The sequence below is a fragment of the Cervus elaphus genome, chromosome 8 (assembly GCF_910594005.1).
Source record: "Cervus elaphus chromosome 8, mCerEla1.1, whole genome shotgun sequence".
Taxonomy (NCBI): Eukaryota; Metazoa; Chordata; class Mammalia; order Artiodactyla; family Cervidae; genus Cervus; species Cervus elaphus.
The window spans coordinates 6,287,721-6,309,299 of NC_057822.1; the positions used below are offsets into that span (position 1 = coordinate 6,287,721).

The window sequence follows — 21,579 nt, forward strand, 5'->3', positions numbered from 1 at the left end:
GTGATAACTAGACATTAACTTGGAGGAGGAAATGGCAATCCACTCCAGTATTCTTGCCTGGGAAATCCCATGGACAGAAGAGCCCGGTGGACTACAGTCCATGGGGTTGCAAGCGTCGGACACAGTTTAGTGACTGAACAGCAACAACAAGACGTTAACTTAGTCTCTTAAAATATATAAGGTTTGAATACATTTCATTCTTACCAATTTTTAAACATGTTTAGAAAATTTGCTTTGCTTTCCATAGTGTTAATCTTTAGAATAAGCTATTTTGTTAATTATGAAATTGCAGTGTGATATTCTGAAGTCAGTGGGTCAAATGATTTGATTGGAGAAGATTCCTCTAGGAGAGTTCTAAGAGGAGGCCAGAAAGGGAAGTTGGAGCCTTTGTTACCAGGCTAAGGAACTTAATGTCCTTTGAACTCTGGGAGGATGTGGTCAGAGGTAGTAACACTGAGGTCTTTTGAGTAAAGGGTATTTACCAAAAAACATGTTTTGGAAAAATCAACCTATCTGCAATTTAAAGGTGAAGTAAAGGAGTAAAGAGATGGATTGGAGAGATGATTTTTAGACTTTTTGGTAATTGACTTTACTGGATTTTGATCAGAAGAAAAATGCTGTCAATATCAAAGTTGAATTTCTGTGGAAACAAGAGGTTTGAGTTTCGGGGATTTCCTGGCAGTCCAGTGGTTAGGACCCCACACTTTCACTGCCAGGGCCTGTGTTGGATCCCTGGCCAGGGAACTAAGATTAGGCAAGCATGCGCGGTATGCCCCTTCCCCCCAACCAAAAAAAGAAAAGTTTGGGTTTTTTTCTGTTTGAACTTACTTGGGAAAAAAGCTTTCTGTTCTGGGTTAAACATTGTAGATTTGTCAGTTTTTAATTATAACAATGTGGCATGTAGTTCCATGTAGTTACTTGGGTAAATGTATTTTTCATACTAAATATTGCTGCTTATATTTAAAATTCACCTAGTTTATTTTCTTAAACATTTCCCATCTATTTTTACATTTGCTGTATACTTCTGAATATATTTTAACAAACGATGGTTTTATTTGGTTTTCTAGTACCTTTTCTATCAAGATAAAAGTGGTTTGTTTTGGGGGCGGGGGTCATGGCAACTCAGCCTCAACAGATTGTCTTTGGCATTGCGTGTTTGGTTATTAGTGGTGTCACATAATAGTGGAGCTTCGATAAAATAGAGTGAAATCTCGGTTGGAGTTTACATACTGATTTAAAATAATTGCCCCTCTGTTAAAGTAGCTTTCTGTTGGAGAAAAACTTTCTTCCCCTTTTGAATCTATTGTTACCCTATGAACCTTAGATTATTCCTCAGTGAGGTTTTACTATGTTAACTAATTTGCTAGCACTTTGCTTTTTATTTTCATAGAAAAACATAATTTTTTTCCCCTTCACTGCTTTTCAGCAATTGAAATTTTCCAGGAAAATCTCACTAGTAGTTCCTGTATTTAAATTTTGTATTGGATTACTGTTTAGGAACTCTGGTTTGAGATTACTGTTTAGGAACTCTAACACTTGAGGTTAGAAGTAGCTTAGTTGTATATAACTTAAGACTTTGATGGAAACATATTCTAAAATAAAATGAAATTTGAAATATGTTATTAAGTTGCCTATCTTAAGATTTCTTCACAGTAATGAATTTCTCAATAGAAACATCAGAAGTATGTTTAAAATATATTTATGTGTATGCATGTGTCTTTTGTGTACCATTTTTCCAGACTCAGTGCTACACTAATACTCTGTAATGAAACTCGAAGGCTTTCATTAACCATTGATTAACTCTTTAAATCAATTTTGTTAGATATTGTTTGCTGATCAGTGACTACTCTATAATATTCTGTTTTATTAAGTGACTGTGGGAAGAATCACTTTACGTCCTTGTTTAAGGATTCTGGTAAGAACAGAAAGGAAAGTATTTCTCTTTATTGTACCTGGTAATTTTGGATGTGTGTGGTGTATATGTTTGAAAGAGATGTAAGCTATTAAGCAAATTATAAAACATTGAGACACAGGAGACTGGTATGACAGTTTTGTGTAGTTTTAATAATTTGAGGACCTTGATCTTGTAATAATCATGCTGTAGATTGAAAGTATATTTTAAAAATCACACAAAAGGAGAATGTAACCTTAAGAAGTAAAAATACAAAAAAACCCCACTAAATTTATAGAAAATATTCCAAATGTATCTTTATGGGTAGAAGAATTTAGCTTAAAACTGAAATTTGATCACAAGGAATATTATAAGGAAAATATCCATATGACAAAAGGTTGATGACCAAAAATTTGATGAATTGCTTTATTTGGTTCAGCAAATGCTGAACTTGATACAATTAAATTTGTATCAAAATGCTTTAGAACTTGATACAATTAAATTTGACCAGAGAAGAGCTGAAGATGGACCTTACTTCAAAAGGAAATATCAGTGGTCATTCCCAATATTTGTAAGTGGTCCTTATATTTTTCATAGTTCTTTGTTTACAACATGCCCTGGTCATCTTCCCTGTGAGTCAGTGACGCTGATTGCAATCAGTGAAAGTGCTGGATTCAGCAGCATGGATAGTTATGGTCAGAGATCAGGTGAATGTTTTTGTTTTTCATGCTATAAGTGCTCTCTAGTGGCTTATTGCAGGCTTTTCTCTCTCCATGCCTACAAGTGCACAGCCCCCATACCCAGCAACAGACCCTCTTTTATAGATTTAATAGAAGTTGCTAGGAAATTCATTCCTGGAGAGTTGTTTATGTTGCCATTTTGGCTTATAGTGTCAATTAAGTGCCGAAATCATTTGATTTTTCTTATCATATGAAGTGTTATGCATACATTTAGAAAACAGACCTGGGATTAATTTTCTTGCCTTTTTTTTTTTTTTGTATAGCATCATTTCAGTGTTCTGATTTGGAACTATGCACCAGAATAACTTACTAGAGATCTGGGGGAAAATGTCACAGCCTGAAAAGGTAATCTAGATCAAATCAACAAAATTTTTATATTTTGAGAGATTACTAAAAATGGACCAAAATGTATATTATTATCCAATACATGGTCCCCACTCTTAGATAATTTGTAGCTTGATATGAGATACAGCTGTATTATTGTCAATGGCAAAATACCCTTAAGTGTTACGTTAAAGAATAGGAATTTGGAGAGACTTTGAGGCAGAAAGGGTGGAAAGGAAGGAAGTCTTCAGATTCTTCTTTACTTACTGGAAGAATTAAAAAACAAAAAAAGAAACCCAACAAGGAAGGGGATTGATAGTATGGAGGAGAAAAATTTATTACAGAGACATTTTTTACACAAAGTAAGATTCCCTCAAATGTACAGCTGCTCATTCTCTGTATTTTACATACATTAATTGTAAAACTATAGTGTTTTATTCCAGGCATGGTGCTAGATTCTGAGGGTTCAAGGCTGAAGACTGTCCTACAAAAAATTCACAGTCCAGTTTAGGTTTATAGATACATTAATTGACAGTAATGAAGAAACAATACAGTAAAAGTCTATTCAAAGTTTGATGAGATCTCAGAAGTTGTTTTTAGATATTTTTCCCAAAATTGGGTTTTGGAAGTTGTACTTTAAACATGAAAGAATGAAGTTAGGCTTTTATGAAGCAGTTTGAGAGCCTTGATTTTTAACTGTCTACTGCTTTTGGCTGATAAGAACCTTTGAATGAGATGCTACCAAGTTATGTTTGGTCTTTTAGAGATTGTGCTGCTTTTCTTAATGACTGATTTTATTTTATTATTTTGCTTTATTTTCTATTAATACAAAACAGTAATTTGTTTAGTTGAACAACTTTATTTTTATAATCTCCTTGTATTCTTTTTGCTGCCATGGTTTATTTGATGTGATCATGGATAATAGAAGAGCAGGATACTTTGTGAGGATTTTGTCATCTGCAAAATGGGTCTTGATATGAGGATCAAATGAGAACATATGCACTTCACTTTGTGTACAAACATCTTGTATTTATTAAACACAGAGTTGAACCAGGAGTAAAGTGGATTGGTGGAGGTTTTTTTATTGAAATATAGGTGATTTACAATGTTGTGTTAATTACCGCTGCACAGCCAAGTGATTCAGTTATACGTACATATATATATATATTTAGTTAAATGTATATTCTTTATTTAGTATTCTTTTCTATTATGGTTTATCACAGGATATCAGATATAGTTCTCTATGCTATACGATAGGACCTTACTGTTAATCCATTCTGTATATAGCGGTCGGTAGGACCTTACTGTTAATCCATTCTGTATATAGCGGTCGGTAGGACCTTACTGTTAATCCATTCTGTATATAGCGGTCGGTAGGACCTTACTGTTTACCCATTCTGTATATAGCGGTCGGTAGGACCTTACTGTTTACCCATTCTGTATATAGTGGTCGGTAGGACCTTACTGTTAATCCATTCTGTGTATAACAGTTTACATCTGCTAACCCCAACCTCTCAATCCATCCTGCCCTGAAACCCCATTCCCTTGGCAGCCACTAAGGTTGCCACCAAGAGCCACACTGTTCTCAGTGTCTGTGATTCTGTTTCATAGATAGGTTCATTTGGGTTATAGTTTAGATTACACATATAAGTGATATCATATGGTATTTGTCTTTCTCACTTGCTTCACTTAGTATGATAATCTGTAGTTGCATTGGGTTGGCATTTTAATCAGGAAAAAATCAGGTGAGGTTATGGACTAGGTTGACATATATATTCTGTCACTTTTGGAAACTGGCAAGTGTTTAAGCCCATTTTCAGTAATATGAATAGATCTTTCTTTGCAAGATAGATCATTTTTTAAGCTTTCATATGTTAAATCGTTGGAAGAGTGGCAAATCTTGGCAAATACAGCCTTCCCTCAGAGAATAACAGTGTAAATCCATGTGTCAACTATTAAGATATAACATGTTAAATTTTGCCATATTTGCTGGTCACAGAGGTTTTAAACATTTGAAAGTAGTATTGTTTTTACTTTTGCTGTTTTTTAGCATCTTCTGATATTTGAAGATAGAAGAGTACATATGATTAATGCATTTCTAAGAAGTTGTATGTTTTTCATAGTATCATAGACTCAAATTATATTTCAGACGGAGGGAGCCTCTAATCATAACCCAGGAAGGTGTGGATAGCAAGAATTCTGAAAAACCTACCTGAGCAGGAAAAGGGGATTCTCCTATTGGGAAATACATTCATGGTTATCAGTTGTGAAAAGGTATAATGGTTCTTTTGATAGCAGGTCCAGAATAAAGTTCCATATTGGCCTTTTTATTTTTATTTATTTATTTATTTTTCTTTTCAGTTTTTTGCAGGTGTTTTTTTTAATAACTTATTTTTTCATTTATTTTTATTAGTTGGGGGCTAATTACTTTACAATATTGTAGTGGTTTTTGCCATACATTGACATGAATCAGCCATGGATTTACATGTGTTCCCCATCCTGATCCCCTCTCCCGCCTCCCTCCCCATCCCATCCATCCCTCTGGGTCTTCCCACTGCACCAGCCCTGAGCACTTGTCTCATGCATCCAACCTGGGCTGCTGATCTGTTTCACCCTTGATAGTATACTTGTTTCAGTGCTATTCTCTCAGAACATCCCACCCTCGCCTTCTCCCACAGAGTCCAAAAGTCTGTTCTTTACATCTGTGTCTCTTTTTCTGTTTTGCATATAGGGTTATTGTTACCATCTTTTTTTTTTTTTTTTTTTAAATTTTATTTTATTTTATTTATTTATTATTATTTTTTTTTTCCAGTGGGTTTTGTCATACATTGATATGAATCAGCCATGGATTTACATGTATTCCCAATCCCGATCCCCCCTCCCACCTCCCTCTCCACCCGATTCCTCTGGATCTTCTCAGTGCACCAGGCCGGAGCACTTGTCTCATGCATCCCACCTGGGCTGGTGATCTGTTTCACCATAGATAGTATACATGCTGTTCTTTTGAAATATCCCACCCTCACATTCTCCCACAAAGTTCAAAAGTCTGTTCTGTATTTCTGTGTCTCTTTTTCTGTTTTGCATATAGGGTTATCGTTATCACCTTTCTAAATTCCATATATATGTGTTAGTATGCTGTAATGTTCTTTATCTTTCTGGCTTACTTTACTGTGTATAATGGGCTCCAGCTTCATCCATCTCATTAGGACTGGTTCAAATGAATTCTTTTTAATGGCTGAGTAATATTCCATGGTGTATATGTACCACAGCTTCCTTATCCATTCATCTGCTGATGGGCATCTAGGTTGCTTCCATGTCCTGGCTATTATAAACAGTGCTGTGATGAACATTGGGGTGCACGTGTCTCTTTCAGATCTGGTTTCCTCAGTGTGTATGCCCAGAAGTGGGATTGCTGGGTCATATGGCAGTTCTATTTCCAGTTTTTTAAGAAATCTCCACACTGTTTTCCATAGCGGCTGTACAAGTTTGCATTCCCACCAACAGTGTAAGAGGGTTCCCTTTTCTCCACACCCTCTCCAGCATTTATTGCTTGTAGACTTTTGGATAGCAGCCATCCTGACTGGCGTGTAATGGTACCTCATTGTGGTTTTGATTTGCATTTCTCTAATAATGAGTGATGTTGAGCATCTTTTCATGTGTTTGTTAGCCATCTGTATGTCTTCTTTGGAGAAATGTCTGTTTAGTTCTTTGGCCCATTTTTTGATTGGGTCATTTATTTTTCTGGAATTGAGCTGCAGGAGTTGCTTGTATATTTTTGAGATTAATCCTTTGTCTGTTTCTTCATTTGCTATTATTTTCTCCCAATCTGAGGGCTGTCTTTTCACCTTGCTTATAGTTTCCTTTGTAGTGCAAAAGCTTTTAAGTTTCATTAGGTCCCATTTGTTTAGTTTTGCTTTTATTTCCAGTATTCTGGGAGGTGGGTCATAGAGGATCTTGCTGTGATTTATGTCGGAGAGTGTTTTGCCTATGTTCTCCTCTAGGAGTTTTATAGTTTCTGGTCTTACATTTAGATCTTTAATCCATTTTGAGTTTATTTTTGTGTATGGTGTTAGAAAGTGTTCTAGTTTCATTCTTTTACAAGTGGTTGACCAGTTTTCCCAGCACCACTTGTTAAAGAGGTTGTCTTTTTTCCATTGTATATCCTTGCCTCCTTTGTTGAAGATAAGGTGTCCGTAGGTATGTGGATTTATCTCTGGGCTTTCTATTTTGTTCCACTGATCTATATTTCTGTCTTTGTGCCAGTACCGTCATATTGGACTTTTTAAAAGCAGGTAAATAACTACAAAAATAAGCTTTGTTTTTAACTACTCAGACATAGATTAAGCTTGGTAGTTGAGCAATATAGTATAGCATCCGAATTGTAGATTTTCCTTGCAACATTTTGAAAAGTGAACTACAAACCAAGATTTTGCAACAAAATAAGGAAAATCTGCTCTATGCAATGTGGAAGGAAATAACATGGAAGAAGTCAGTTCTTCCAATTGGTTTCTAAAAGTTTTGCTTTCGTCCCTAGCTTGTAGGGCCTTTACTTTCTTTTATATAGGATCCCTGCTGCTGAGCTTCTCAGTTCCGTCCCATGTTAAGTTCTGGAGCAAATGCTGTACCACACTTTTTCCAGTGGTACAGTGAAAAAATTCCAGGCAGGCTCCTACCTCAGGCAGCAGTTTTCTTGCTTTTCACACTTTAAGGTTATCTATTCTTAGTTCATTATTTTAAATGACAGTGTAACCCTAGAATTGCTGCTCTAATTGGAGATTTCATTTTGATTAATTTTGTTGGAGAGTATTGATCAGTGTGTGTGTGTGTTAGTCGCTCAGTCATGTCCGACCCCACGGACTGTAGCCCACCAGGCTTCTCTGTCCATGGAATTCTCCAGGCAAGAGTACTGGAGTGGATTGCCATTCCCTTCTCCATTGGTCAGTGTTAGGTGTTTTTAAATGCCTCTGATGTACTTCAAAGGAACCCCTGAGGCTCCTTTAGGCTAATTTAGGTCTACCTTTCTTAGCCCCTATATTCCTTTCAGCTGCTATAGATCATTTATTCTTCTGCTGAAAGTCATAGTGAAAAAGTTAGCAGAAAAGAGTATATACCATTTTTAAGCCGCCTGTCACTAAAGCAAGGATGGAAAAGCAGCATGAAGTGGTTGGGGATGGTCACCAATAACTCAGCTTTTCTCAATTTTTTTTTTTTTAACTTTTTTTTGTCATTTTCACGGACCAGTTCTTCTTTGAAAGGGCGTCTTTCCTTATGAGATAAACATATAGCTGCTTCAGACTCTTTTTACCTCCATGCTAATTTAAAATTTCTTAGTCCCATTCTCACTTGTGAGTTCCAGTCTTTTAGTTCCCACCATCTTTAGAGTGACGTGAAGTCGCTCAGTGGTATCCGACTCTTTGCGACCCCATGGACTGTAGCCTACCAGGCTCCTCCATCCATGGGATTTTCCAGGCAAGTATACTGGAGTGGGTTGCCATTTCCTTCTCCAGGAGATCTTCCCCACCCAGGGATTGAACCTGGGTCTTCTGCATTGTAGGCAGACACTTTACCGTCTGAGCCCATTTAATTTTACTAACCTGTCTCCCAGATTTACTGTTTTATACATTTTATTACTGAAGTCCATTCTCCTGAACTTTGGAAGCTTGCAGTCATCTTAAAATTACCTTATCTCTTTCATCAACTCTCTTGAAAAGTCATGTGTCTTCCTGTGCACAACTTTGACTTGTTATGTGCCTTATCCATTTTTACTGTCTCCTTTTTAATTTTAGTGGATTTTGCTTCATATCCAAATTATTTCAGTAGTCTTTCTATTGAATCTCCTTCATCTAGCTCACCTTTCCCCTCTGATATATCTGGTACAAAATGACCAGATTGGTTTAATTAAAATGTCACTTGTTTTATTGTTTTCTTGGTAAAAATCATACATTTTTACTGCATTACCAATAAAACCAAGTTTAAGTTTTGGCCCTGAAGGTGGTGCATTTTTGCCTATCCTGTGTGTTTCCCACTGCTCTTTGAGATCATATCCTTCATTAAGCAGCATGCTGTGTGCAGTTCTTTGCACATACCGTATCTGTGCTTTTCTCCTTGCTTTTGTAAATGTTTTGGGCCATGCCAGTGGTTTCACTGCTCCCCCCCACCCCCAGTCTCTCCAGATCTCTCTGAATTTGTTCAGAAAAGCTTCCATGATTCCCCTAAGTCTGTACTTGTTTCCTCTTTAAAATAAAAGTTTCCAGGTATTTTTTCGTCTTTCCCCAAGTAGATCATAAACCCTTTGAAAGTAGACACTCAGGTCTTCCCGGATAGTGTAGTTGTAAAGGATCTGCCTGCCAATGCAGGAGGCAGAAGAGACTCAGGTTAGATCCCTGGGTCAGGAATATCCCCTTGAGTAGGAAATGGCAACCCACTCCAGTATTCTTGCCTAGAAAATTCCACGGTCAGAACAGCCTGGGAGGTTACAGTTCATGGGGTCCCAAAGAGTTGCAACTGAGTGCGTGCGTGCACACACACACACACACACTATTCTACCTTTGATTTTGTGTGTGACAGTTTTTGTTTGGGTTTTCAGTAAACATTAAATTTGTGAGGTTATTAAGAAATTCAACTAGTGTGTTAATATAGTGGAAACTTGTATATTCAAAGATGGGTTTTTGAGATTTTTTTTTTTCCCTTTGCTAGTTTGTCAGGTTTGATTGAAGTCAATCCTTGGCAGTCATTTTTATTCTGTAAATTTGGTAAAATTTTGATTGATTTTCTGTTTAAAAATGATTGCTTCCTCTAAGATTTAGAAGTTCGTCAAAATGTTTATAAAAATTATCAATGTGTTTCCAAGAAACTAGTCAAAATGTGATGAATATGTTGTTTAGTATGTTAATGGGAACAGTAAACCATGATTCTCACCTCCATGCCTGGCTAAGTGAAAATATTTGGAAGCAACAGACTTCCTCTGAAGATGTTGGAAGAGTATGAATTTTGAATTAAGAGTTTTAAGAATTAAGATGAAAAAATATTCAGTAGTGTGACTATAACTAAAGTACTTCGCTGTTCTTCAAGAATAACTTTACGTATCTGCAGATTTATTAGAGGATGACTGAAAGACTGCTATGTAAAATAAACCAAAAAGATTTTGAACTTGGAGAAAATATGCACAAATAAACTATATTAAGGGTCTATGATTCAGACTTGAGGATTTTGTGTGTGTGTATTTGTGTGTGTGGTAGAGGGGAGTGGAGTAAAAACAACAGGAAGTCTTCTCACGCAGGAGTGCCAAATTAAGTTAATATTAAAAAGTTGCTTTGTGTAATTTTGTCTTCTGTTTTGGATTTGAGCTTATGGAAAACAAAAACCATATTTGCCTGATGTTCCATGTCTTTGTACCACTGTCAGAAGAAAAGTTCTAGACCTGAAAGACCCAAAGAAGAAATGAATACAGCATTTTATGTGTTCTAGTCAGAGACACTACCTGGATGTAAAGTTAGCTGCAAACATTTTTCTGTGTGAAAGTGTTAGTCGCTTAGTCATGTCCAACTCTTTGCCACCCCATGGATTATAGCCCACCAGGCTCCTCTGTCCATGGAATTCTCCAGGCAAGAATACTGGAGTGGGTTGCCTTCTGCTTGGTTTTCTCCTGTTTCTCTGCTTAAGTAATACCTCAGAGTTTCACGTCTTTTTTTTTTTTTTTTTGACTGCTGTTATAAGAGATACCTTTTAAAAATCTTCCCAATGTATTGGATATTTTCGTTGTTTCTCCTCCAATTTTTTTTTTTTTATCAAGGAACAGTCTCAAAAAGAAAAAAAACTGTGGCTTTATAAGAATTTTGTTAGTTCCTCTTTGAAAGCAGAAGACAAGAAAGACTGCCTTTCCTTGTTGCCCTTCTGAGTACATAAGTCAAGGATAAGAACTCCATATTTCTATGAAGTACCATTGATAGAAAAAAATCAGTGAATAAAGTACATAACATGTTGTATGACATGTAGTGGGAGAAGAAGGAAAATCATAGAAATAAGAAGGATTAAAATAATTAATACTTGATGGCAGGCTTGAAAGTGTTTTTTGTTTTTACTTACTAAGAAGTGATGAGATACCATCATGACAAGAGATGGTTATTTTCATTCTTTGTTAAGCCAGGAACATAATTTGCTAAAGACGAGCTATATTATTATTTCTAATGCCTAAATGTTCTTCTTGGAAATGATTTCATTGTTTTGAGCCCCTTTCCCCTCTTTTCTAAAATATAGTTTAATCTTCTGATCTAGTTTGGTTCTATTTTGGAACCAAAGTTATGACAATAATTTTTACTCAGAAACTTTTCAACTCTGAAAGATTTTTAAATGAATTAATCCGTGTTTATTGAGAATGAACTTTTTTTACCTTAAACTTTAAAAATAAAATTTTAAATGTAGATCCTGCATTTTCAAGATAGATTTACAGATTGGATTCATAATTGGAGTTATCTCTTCATATGTATAAGCCGTTTTTCAAAGGCTGTAAACAACAGATCCACACACCTTGTAACTTGTCTGAGAAGCATAATCTTCTGGAACCTAAAGGACCCTTCATACAAGAGCAATGTGCAATAATTTTAGAATGAGATTCTATTCTCCTTTCAAAGCAGATCATATACCATCTAGCAGCATATTTTAATGTTGTAAAAAATCATTTATGTCTGAATACCTTCATACACTTAGCGATCAAAGTGTTGTTTTAAGTATCACAGTCATAGAATCCTTCTTACAGTAAGGGGGTAATGTTAGTTTTATTTTCCTGCTTTCTCAACTCAAATGATGGAATAATCAGTCTGCTTTCTAGTTGAGATTCTTTTAAACTATTTAATGAAGCTTGTCAAGTTTTAGATCTTGTGGGGATGGTGTCTCATATCTTCCAGAGATCACACTGTGTATCATACACATAGTGTATCAGGTGGCTAGAAGCTTAAGATGACCATTGCGTCTGTCTTGGTGATTGACTTTGGAAGAGTCTTAAAGATGATCTAACTGTCTCAGATTGAACTTTCAAGCTGTGATACTTTTCTTGACGCTATTTCTGTACATTAATCAATGAAGAAAATTTCTTACAGGCTTATTGTGTAGCTTGAGGTAGAAGCTCCCCACAGTCTTCCCTGCTTCAGCCTTTTCCCTTGTGTCTCTCTGCAGTACTTGGCATGTAACCACGAGGTGGCTTATGTTGTGTTTTAAAGTTTTCTAAGGAAGCGCTGGCATGTTCAGATCTGGCACTGTGTAGTTTGTATAGTGAATGAAACTTCTTTTGGAACTGAATCTTGTAGTTATTGTCCCTTCTTTGAAATCAAGGGGAGACTTTCTCATTAAAATTACGTCTTTTGTTTGTTTTCTTATATATATATTTGTGTGTATATATATATACTTTTTAGGTAGAAAGGTAAAGTTTAAGAGACATTGAGTGAATGCTGAATTGTTGCCACTCCAGATCCTAGAGCCCTTGCCACACCCACTCTCAGTCTAGCAATAAGTAGTAAAAGACATTTGGAATCCCTTTTCCCCATCCAGTCTTGACATTTAAGACTGACAGCAAGGATTTAGCAATTAGAAATACTACGTACTTTTTCTGCTACCTTTCAACAAGAATGAGCATGCAAAGTTGACATTTCCTGACCAGAATTTGGAACACTATAATGTGATTCCCTGGGCCTTGATTCCAGAAGAAAGAGCTCTCTGAATATGGGTTTACTAGTTGGTGGTGAAGTCATGAGTCACCAACTGTTAGGCCAGACATTATCCCAACTATATGTCCAGATATTATCTCAATTTATGGAGTAAGGTCCCTGAGTTCTCCTCTTTCCTTCCACAGGGCAAGCAGGAGGACTTCAAGACGACAGTTCTGGAGGGTATGGAGACGGCCAAGCATCAGGTGAGGGTGGCGTTAGATGCTTGCCACTTAGCAAGAGCCGCCAAGTCAGGGTTGATGCTTGCGAGTGTCTTTGGCTGTGGTACCCCATTTTAGCCAGAAGCGCAAGGAAGGACTATGAGCCACAGGATAGAGTAGTATAATAGAAAGTGTAGCCAGAACAAAGGCAAGCAAAATCTTTTGAAGTCCTCAGGCCGATCTCAGCCCTCCACTCTTCTTCATATTTTTGAGGAGATGGCGGGCACTTTTCTCCCCAGCAGACTTTATAGTAACAGCAAACATAATATAAAACATAGGCTTAGAAATCATGGGACCTTTACACAGAACTATAATGTAATAATACACAGAAAGGGGAAGCCATAGGCTGAAAAATAGGATGGAAAGGCATTCTAAGATTAGTCAAAGGAATTATGTGGGCAAGTTGACTCCTTAGAAATGATTGTTAAGTGGTATTGGATACAGTTTTTCAACTAACATTATTACATAGTTAATTTTTCAGTTTTAAACATTTTGTTTCTCACATGAAAATTTTTTTTAAAAGTCTGCTCAAAGCACTCTTTTATTTTCAGACCAAACTATGAGATTTTTAACTTCTAGGAAAACGTAAAGGGTTAAATGATTTATAGGGGCCCGTCTGGAACAGTTAAAGTTTGTTCCAGGAATCTAAAGTAGAATTGTCTGGATTTCATCCTTTACCTCTTAAAGGATGTTATTGTATATGCCAGTGCTCAAAACTATTTTGCATATACATTTTGATAGATTTGGAATAGATACCACTTTTGGAGTTTGTCACTTTTCAACTCTTAAATCTACTTCAAAATTATTTATTACAGTTTGTGTAAGCAGGTCCAGGGAATATTTGTATTTTACTATCTTGGATCAAAGATACTTCAGTGTTAGTATCTAGGGGATTCAGAATGTTAGAAGTAGACTTCTTTAAATGCTGTCCAAAGGATTGAAGTTTGATAATCAGTACATGGTTGTCTTAGAGGAGTTAAAATTCTCATTTATCTGGCAGATAAATCTTCAACAGTGCTTTTCATCAAATGATGCATGATTGGATCTTCTATGGAACTGCCGAGGAGCAGGGATAGCTTTTAGAACTTTTAATATTGAAGAAATAGAGTTTTCTTGTTGCTTTTTGTTTTTACGTGAATAATTAATAAATTGACTCTTTCGCTTAAGAGAACAGTGTGTCGTATTGCTGAGAGTAAAAACAGACTCCATATGAACCGGCGCTGCTCCTTTAATAGGAGCAGAGCGTGAGCTTCAGGTGCTTCCAGGGTGGCGGTGACCGTTCTGAGCCTGTCAGGGTCTCTTTAGATCTTGTTCAGCTTATTCAGAAGCTTGCGTTTGTGATATGATCAGTCCGAGTTAGAAAAGTATGCTTATAAGTAATCAGTGTTCTTCTCTTAACAAAACCATGTGACCCTCATGAGTATCTTGGGACCAGGATCATATCTTGACCTTAAAAAATCACATCAAGTTGGTATTTACATCCTAAACCTTAAAAATGAGGGGGGAACTTGAGGTCATCTTACCTAGTTTTCTCCCTTCAAACAGATGGTATTTGCATCACCCCTGTTTTATCAGTTAGGTCCTGAAGCACAAAGTAAATGACTCGACTAGGGATATACCAGCAGCGGAGGAGTGAGAACGCAGAGGTCTTGTTTCTTATGCATATACTATTCCTTACACTCTCCCTCATAGAATCATTTAAAGTATGCATTTACCCTAAAAGTTAAAAATCTAAAGCATAAGAAATGCTCTCCTTTTTCTTCCTTTTTCTCTCTTTTTATTCTTTTATTTTTAAGCTATTCTTAGACTGCATGTAGTGCATCAGGGCTTCCCTGATGGCTCAGGCAGTAAAGAATCCGCCTGCAGTGCAGGAGACCCGGGTTTGATCCCTGGGTTGGGAAAATCCCCTGGAGAAGGGCATGGCTACCCACTGCAGTATTCTTGCCTGGAGAATTCCATGGACACAGGAGCCTGGCTGGCTACAGTCCACGGGGTTGCAGAATCAAACATGACTGAGTGACTAACACTAATACATGGTGCATCTATAGTTACTAATTTTAGGAAGTTTATATGTACATCTTATCAGGCTCTTGTTTCCATCCTTTAGCTAGAAATCTAGTTATAGTTAAATTTTATCTACTTTAATGAAGTGTGGGGAAAGCCGAGAAACTCTCATGGAGGTCTTCTTTTCTCTTCTGTTGTCATATCTCTGTTACTTTATTCAAGATGCTGCCTGTGTTCCAACAGAACTGGGGGGAAATGTTTTTAATGGTCCTGGAGTCTCACTTTCCCCCTCCCTTTTTCTGTCTAATTAATAGATTCAGAAAGTCATTCCTTTAAATATGTAACTACTTTTACTTTGTTTTCAGAGAAAGTATGAGCCAGTCAGACCCTTAGACAGGGCAGTTAAGCTTTAGCATGACTGCATTTTGAAAGGTGATGCTGGAAATATCCTGTGCTGGAGTGGTAAGAAAGACGAACAGAGGGCAAGATTGGTTATGTAGGCAGCCTTGGGGCTTTTAGAAACAGAAGGTAGTGTCTTTGAAGCATTCTGAACTTCCAGAATAGCAGGCTCTGTTAAAGGGCACACAGCACCAAAGCACAGAACCGCTCCAGAGCCAGGCGTGAGCTACTTGTGGGTCGTGTGTGCTGTTGGTGCTTTCAGTAAGGACATTGTTAGAGACAGTTGTGTTCTGTAAGACTTTTCCCTTTAAAGGAGATAGTGCTCTGTTCATTTTGCAGTATTTTTAAAAGAATGTTTTGATTTAGCTTCTGAGCAGTTTAGTTTTCAAATTTTTTGTTTCTTTGGGGAAAAGTTAGATGTTTAAAATCTTGTACACTTTTCATCTTGATTTTGATAATGGTTTTCTTCTTAAAATACTAGTCTCATCCTTAAAAGCTAGAAGGAAGGCAGTAATTAGAATTTTTAGGGTCCGTTTTTCATTTTTAAAAAGTTTATTTTTAAGCATAATTTTTTTTTTTAGCTGTTATGCAGAAGTTAGAGATGGAGAATACTGTTATTCCACATGTACATTAATGTTACAACTTTGGTCTTCTTTAATTCCTTTCGTTAAACTTTTGATGTTTGATCAAAAGATAATTTAAAACTTGTGACTGATATAAAATTTCTTAATTGTTACATTTTCTCCAGATTTCTCAAATTAGCCAACTATATTAAAGTGATTTCTGTTGATAACACTTGGAGTGAGAAACCGTATATAATGTAAAATTTAGTTAGTTCCCCCCCCCACATGGTTTTTCTGGCTGTCATGACAATAGTATTTTGCAATAGCATTGATAGTCAGGGATCGCTTATTAAACATACATATAGAAGATAATATAACTAAGAAAGAAAACTACCCTGTTTTGGGAAAGGAGAAGTAAAGTTTATAGAGTTCATTGGTTTTCTTGTTAATAGTATACACTCATGAAATATACCAAGATATAACCTATATTTGGTTCAAATACTCAGGGTTATTGAGTAGATAATATTTCTTATAAATGTGACATGATTTTGGACTTGGCTTTATTTTTTATTTATTATGATTTGGGAATACAGGACTGGGGACTTTGAAGCTGTAAAGTATTGGAAACTTTCAGTTTACTGAAATAACCTCTACTTCTGATAATCAGCATTTCTTCTTTTCATGCCTTGATTTCCTGCTCTGCCCTCCACAGTATGGCTGTTACTTTTTTTTTTCTTCTTGTAGAACAATTTCCCTGAGAGTCTTAATTTTAGGTTGTGATTCATTGAATGTGAGGATTATTAATTTGATCTACTATTGTGAATACATTGTTTGTGCCCTCATTACTTACTGTGGATGAATGAGTTTTACTGCGTGTTTCCAAGAACAGTATTCCCTAATATACAGTAGCATTAGGCATTTTTGCTTAACCTCTCATTAATCATTATTTTTTTCTAAATAGTGTTTGGACGTCTTTACGGAAACAATACCTCAATAGCTTAACTGTAATTTTCTAAGTTACATCTTTACCTCCCTTGTTCTTTTTGTTCTCCTAATCTTACTGATGCCTTTTCTTTAGTGTTGCTTCCATTATCAGTGCTTCCAACTTCTTGTTTTTTTGTGCTTTTAAATGATTAAATATGGATATCTGGTACCTATTTTATTACTTACATAATTACTTCAATGATACTGAATTTTTAAACTCTTTATATTGTGTTTTGATATGTGCAGAAGCTAATGGTTAAATATATATTTATAAGATCATCCTATATAGAGTGCACCAAGTCCTAACCACTGGACTACCAGGGGAAGATCATCTTAGAAATAAAAGTAAAATATATGTAAATGTATTTCTTAGGATATCTTATAAAGATGTACTTAACTACCAGCTTATAAAAATTTCAATTTAATACCCAATTTAAGACTTACACTTGTTAAATAAATTATATATATGTATATGTAGTACTATATAGTATATGCAGTGACATATTTTACTTGCAGTTAGTAGTAAAGCATTTCTAATGTTTCTACCAGAAAAGATGAATTTCTTGCTTTCTTTTGTCTCTTCATTGTAGTCTGCTTAATTTCTGTCACTGCTTGCCAGCAATTGAATTATGAGAACTAATGGATGGTGCCATTGATGAGACCATATGTTTGTTTTTAAACGTTAGATCCTCTTCATGTTCCCTATTGTTGTCCTAAAAAAGTATGTGATTGTGTTTTTCATTCCATGGCCTCTTTTGCTTTCTTGTTAGTCTTTTCTCCTTTACTCTTGTTCTTTAGTTTTAAGATTTATTGTATACTGTTAATGGTGCTAATTTTAGTTGAGTGTCCTCAAGTATTTTAAAGCTTTCTGTGGATGAAGAAAAGATTCTAAATGCCTTGTTACATTTTTTAATGTATATTGTTTCTCTCATTAGTAAACTGATTTTAGGAATGTTAAGCTCAAAAGAATGACTACTTTTTAAGGGTGTTTCAGCTTTTGAGCAAATTGAAAGTTTTTTTTAAAAAAGGAAGTGAGATCAGTCTGTGAACAAGGCAAAGCTCTACAGAAGTTCTTCATGGAAAGGAGTTTGAGGCATAACAACTATCCCTAGTTCTACATTCACTTGCACATTTCCCAGAAACCCTTTGCTTTTTTTTGCTAGGTGTGGAGGGTGCAGCTTTCCAGAGTAGACTTCCTCATGACCGGATGACTTCTCAAGAAGCAGCCTGTTTTCCGGATATCATCAGTGGACCACAGCAGACCCAGAAGGTTTTTCTGTTCATTAGAAATCGCACAGTAAGTTTCCTTGTTAGTTTTTTTCCACCTGAATTCTAAAAGGTACATATTATTTTATATAGAATACAGGGGGGAAAGCAGAGAGGAAAGAAATTTAAGTTATCTATATTACTATTATCCAGAGATAACCACTGTTAAAAATTAGTTTTTTTCCTCTACGTATTTTTTTAAATGTATATAATTTTTCTTAAAAAATTGAGATCCTCCTTCCATGCATTCTTTGGATTCTTTTCATTCTTCAGTAACCTTATAAACACACAATAAGAATCTTTATAAACGTTTAAAAATAATCACTTTGTCTTTTCTTCTCAGCATAAGAGAAACCCTTATTCTCTTCTGCTCATCTGGTTCATCATCCTTCTCTGGCTAAATGATTGATTTTAATATCTGTGTAATATTTTATTTGACAGATGGGTCATACTTTTAACTGTTGGACAGTTAAATGTCCATTTTACTTATTAAAGTGAAGCTCTGAACAGCTTTATACATTGTTGACTCTCATCTCTGATTATTTCCTTATGATCGAATTCTAGATAGAGTTGTAGAAGGAAAACTACCTTCTCAAAAAGTATGAACACTTTTTAAGATTTGATACATGTTGTCAGATTATTTCCCAGGGAGCCTGACCCTGTTGATGCGCTCATTGAGTGAAAGTGTTGGTTGTTCAGTCATATCCAATTCTTTGTGACCACATGGACCGTAACCCACCAGGTTCCTCTGTCCATGGGATTTTCCAGGCAAGAATACTGGAGTGGGTAGCCATTGCCTTCTCCAGGGGATCTTTTCAACACAGGGATCTGAACTCAGGTTTCCTGCATTGCAGGCAGATTCTTTATGGTCTGATTGATGATAATCTGTGCTGCTGTAGTAGGCCAAGATCATTTCATTTATCTTCCATTTCTTTGATTACTTAGACTGATTGCTTTTTCATATTTGTTAGTCATTTGCATTTCTTCTGTGAATTTTTCTTTTACGTTCTTTATTCATCTGAAGTTCTTTTTCTTCTTCTTTTTTTTTTTTTTTAATTTGGCTGCTCTGGGGTCTTAGTTGGCCTGTGGGATCTAGTTCCCTGACTAGGAATCAAAGCCAGGTACCCTGCTTTGGGAACACAGTCTTAGCCACTGGACCACCAGGGAAGTCCCATCAGAAATTCTTTAATTGTATACTGTTCAGAACATGTTTGTTATACTCTGGAAGTGAAAGTGTTAGTCACTTCAGTCGTGTCCAACTCTTTGCGACCCCATGGACGTAGCCTGCCAGGCTCCTCTGTCCATGGAATTCTCAAGGCAAGAATACTGGAATTCTCAAGGCAAGAGCCATTCTCTTCTCCAGGGAATCTTCCCAAGTCAGGGATTGAACCAGGGTCTGCTGCATTGAAGGCAGATTCTTTACCTGCTGGCCGAGCCACCAGGGAAGCTCCATTTGTTATACTCGGGTGAAACAGAGTAGAAGAAACTCATGTTGAATTTCAGCTATTTTGGTTATAGCTGAATAGATACTCAGAGATGTCTTTTTATTCACCACTAACATCATTTTGACCATTAGATTGTAAAACTACTGCTAAATTTGGATTGTTAGATGCCATTTAGCTAGATTGATTGGTAGGTTTGTATAGAAAAATTGGGTGATATTTTTAAAAGTGAATGGAAAAGTCTTAATGTGCATTTTTGAGGCTGATTTGTCTTATAATTGAATCAGCTTCTGTGTGTAGCTTGTTAACATTTGTTCTAAGTAGATTTCAGACAAAATTGTCATTTTTTTTTTTCATCTGAGGGAAGTTTTCACTTTTTACTTGAATTTCAGTGGTAGATTTATAGCAGTTTGTTTCCTCTGATTCATTCCCTGTGACAGAAGTTCAGATTTGGGGAAGGACTAGCGCAGGTTTAGAGTTGTGGTCTCTGGCTAAAAAACAGAATTTAAGTCATTCTTTCCTATAAGGACTGTGTCAATTGTCTCATGTTAAATTGCATCCTTTGCTTCCAGATTTTAAAACCACAATTTTAGAATTATTCAACTAGAACCTGTGATGTGAGCTTTGTATTATAAGATGGAAGGAGGAAGAAGCTTATGTTGAGGTTTGATGGGCTTGGGCCCACAGCATGATTGAGGAATTCCATTTTCCTTTTGACAGTGGCCACAGAGAAAATTTGTGATATGAATTTGGTCATATCTCTTTGTAACTGAATTTATTTACACATTAACTCCTTTGAAATTTGATGGAGCAGTATTTATTAACTTTTAGCTAAGACTTAAATATGATAGTATTCCGCTGGTCTTGCCTTTTGTAGGTATGTATTCAGTTTGAAGAGAATTCATGTTAGAGGCCATTGATTGTACCATAATATTTTTCATTCCTCATTTTACTGCTTTTTCAGCAGTATTAGAAATAATTGATTCCTTTCTTAAATACACAGCTTCCTTAGCTTAACACAGTATTCTAGTTTTCCTCTTGCTTCCCTGGTTGTTGTCTTCTCTGAATGATTTGTAGGGTTGTCCTTAACAACAGGCCAACTGTGTGAACTGGCTGGAGGTCCTTAAGGTCCTCTCCTCTCTCCCCTGTATTTTCTGCTAGGAGCCCTTCTTCTGCACACTTGACTTCAGTTATACCCATAAGCAAGAGGCTCTAAACCTCAACTCTCTGAACTCCAGCTACATATCTAGGTGCCAGTCTTCAGCTCCTCTTATTGTCTTTAAACTCAACTCATGATCTCTTATTTCAGTGTCCCTCACCTCATTCAGTAAATGGTATACCAATTCATTTAGTTGTGCAGGCTAATAACTGAGGAGTTCTCTTTTGTGCACACATGTCACCACATATCTAATTGATCATTTAATTTTGTATCAACTCAGTATCTCTGGAGATACCTAATCTAGGTTTAAATCCTTGTTGCTCCCCAGCTGAATGATCTTGGCAAGTTACTTGGTAGGCCAAATATTTCCCAGCTTCTTTAATTATTCACTCATTTGCCATGGTTTTGTGTTTCATTAGTTTCTTTGTCAGAAATAAAAACCTTACTGTTTCATAGAAAGGAAAACCCGTATTTGAGGCAATCAAATAGTATATGTCTAGTTGTATGTAATACAGTTTTCTATCATTCAATTACAGTTGCAGCTGTGGTTGGATAATCCGAAGATTCAGCTGACATTTGAAGCTACTCTCCAACAATTAGAAGCGCCTTACAACAGTAAGTAGCATTTGCCATAGGACTGGTCTTGAACTGAATTGTGAAAATTGACATTTTCTTCCAGAAGCTCATGGCTCCTTGATAATGAATTTGTTAATTAATTTTCATACATATATTAATTTTATTTCACACCTGTGCTGTGCAAAAGTGAACCTTTTAGCAACACTGTTCCGTGTGTTTGTAATTGTTCTCAATTTTTATTTGTGTTGACAGGTGAAGGAGTTCAAGAAATTGCTAATAATCTCTCCAGATCTGTGTTCCAACTTTAATCCA

General features: G+C 36.1%; 1 protein-coding gene across 2 annotated transcripts in view; it reads left to right on the plus strand.

Annotated features, from left to right (window-relative positions):
• Nucleotides 1-21,579, plus strand: part of KDM1A (lysine demethylase 1A) — a 63,930-nt gene that overhangs the window by 15,499 nt on the left and 26,852 nt on the right. The window contains exons 3-5 of one of the 2 annotated variants that reach the window (XM_043909183.1): nucleotides 12,800-12,859; nucleotides 17,988-18,121; nucleotides 21,228-21,306. In XM_043909183.1, coding sequence (XP_043765118.1) covers nucleotides 12,800-12,859; nucleotides 17,988-18,121; nucleotides 21,228-21,306 — 273 coding nt within the window. The remainder of the gene's footprint in view (nucleotides 1-12,799; nucleotides 12,860-17,987; nucleotides 18,122-21,227; nucleotides 21,307-21,579) is intronic. The other variant, XM_043909184.1, reaches the window with a different exon arrangement.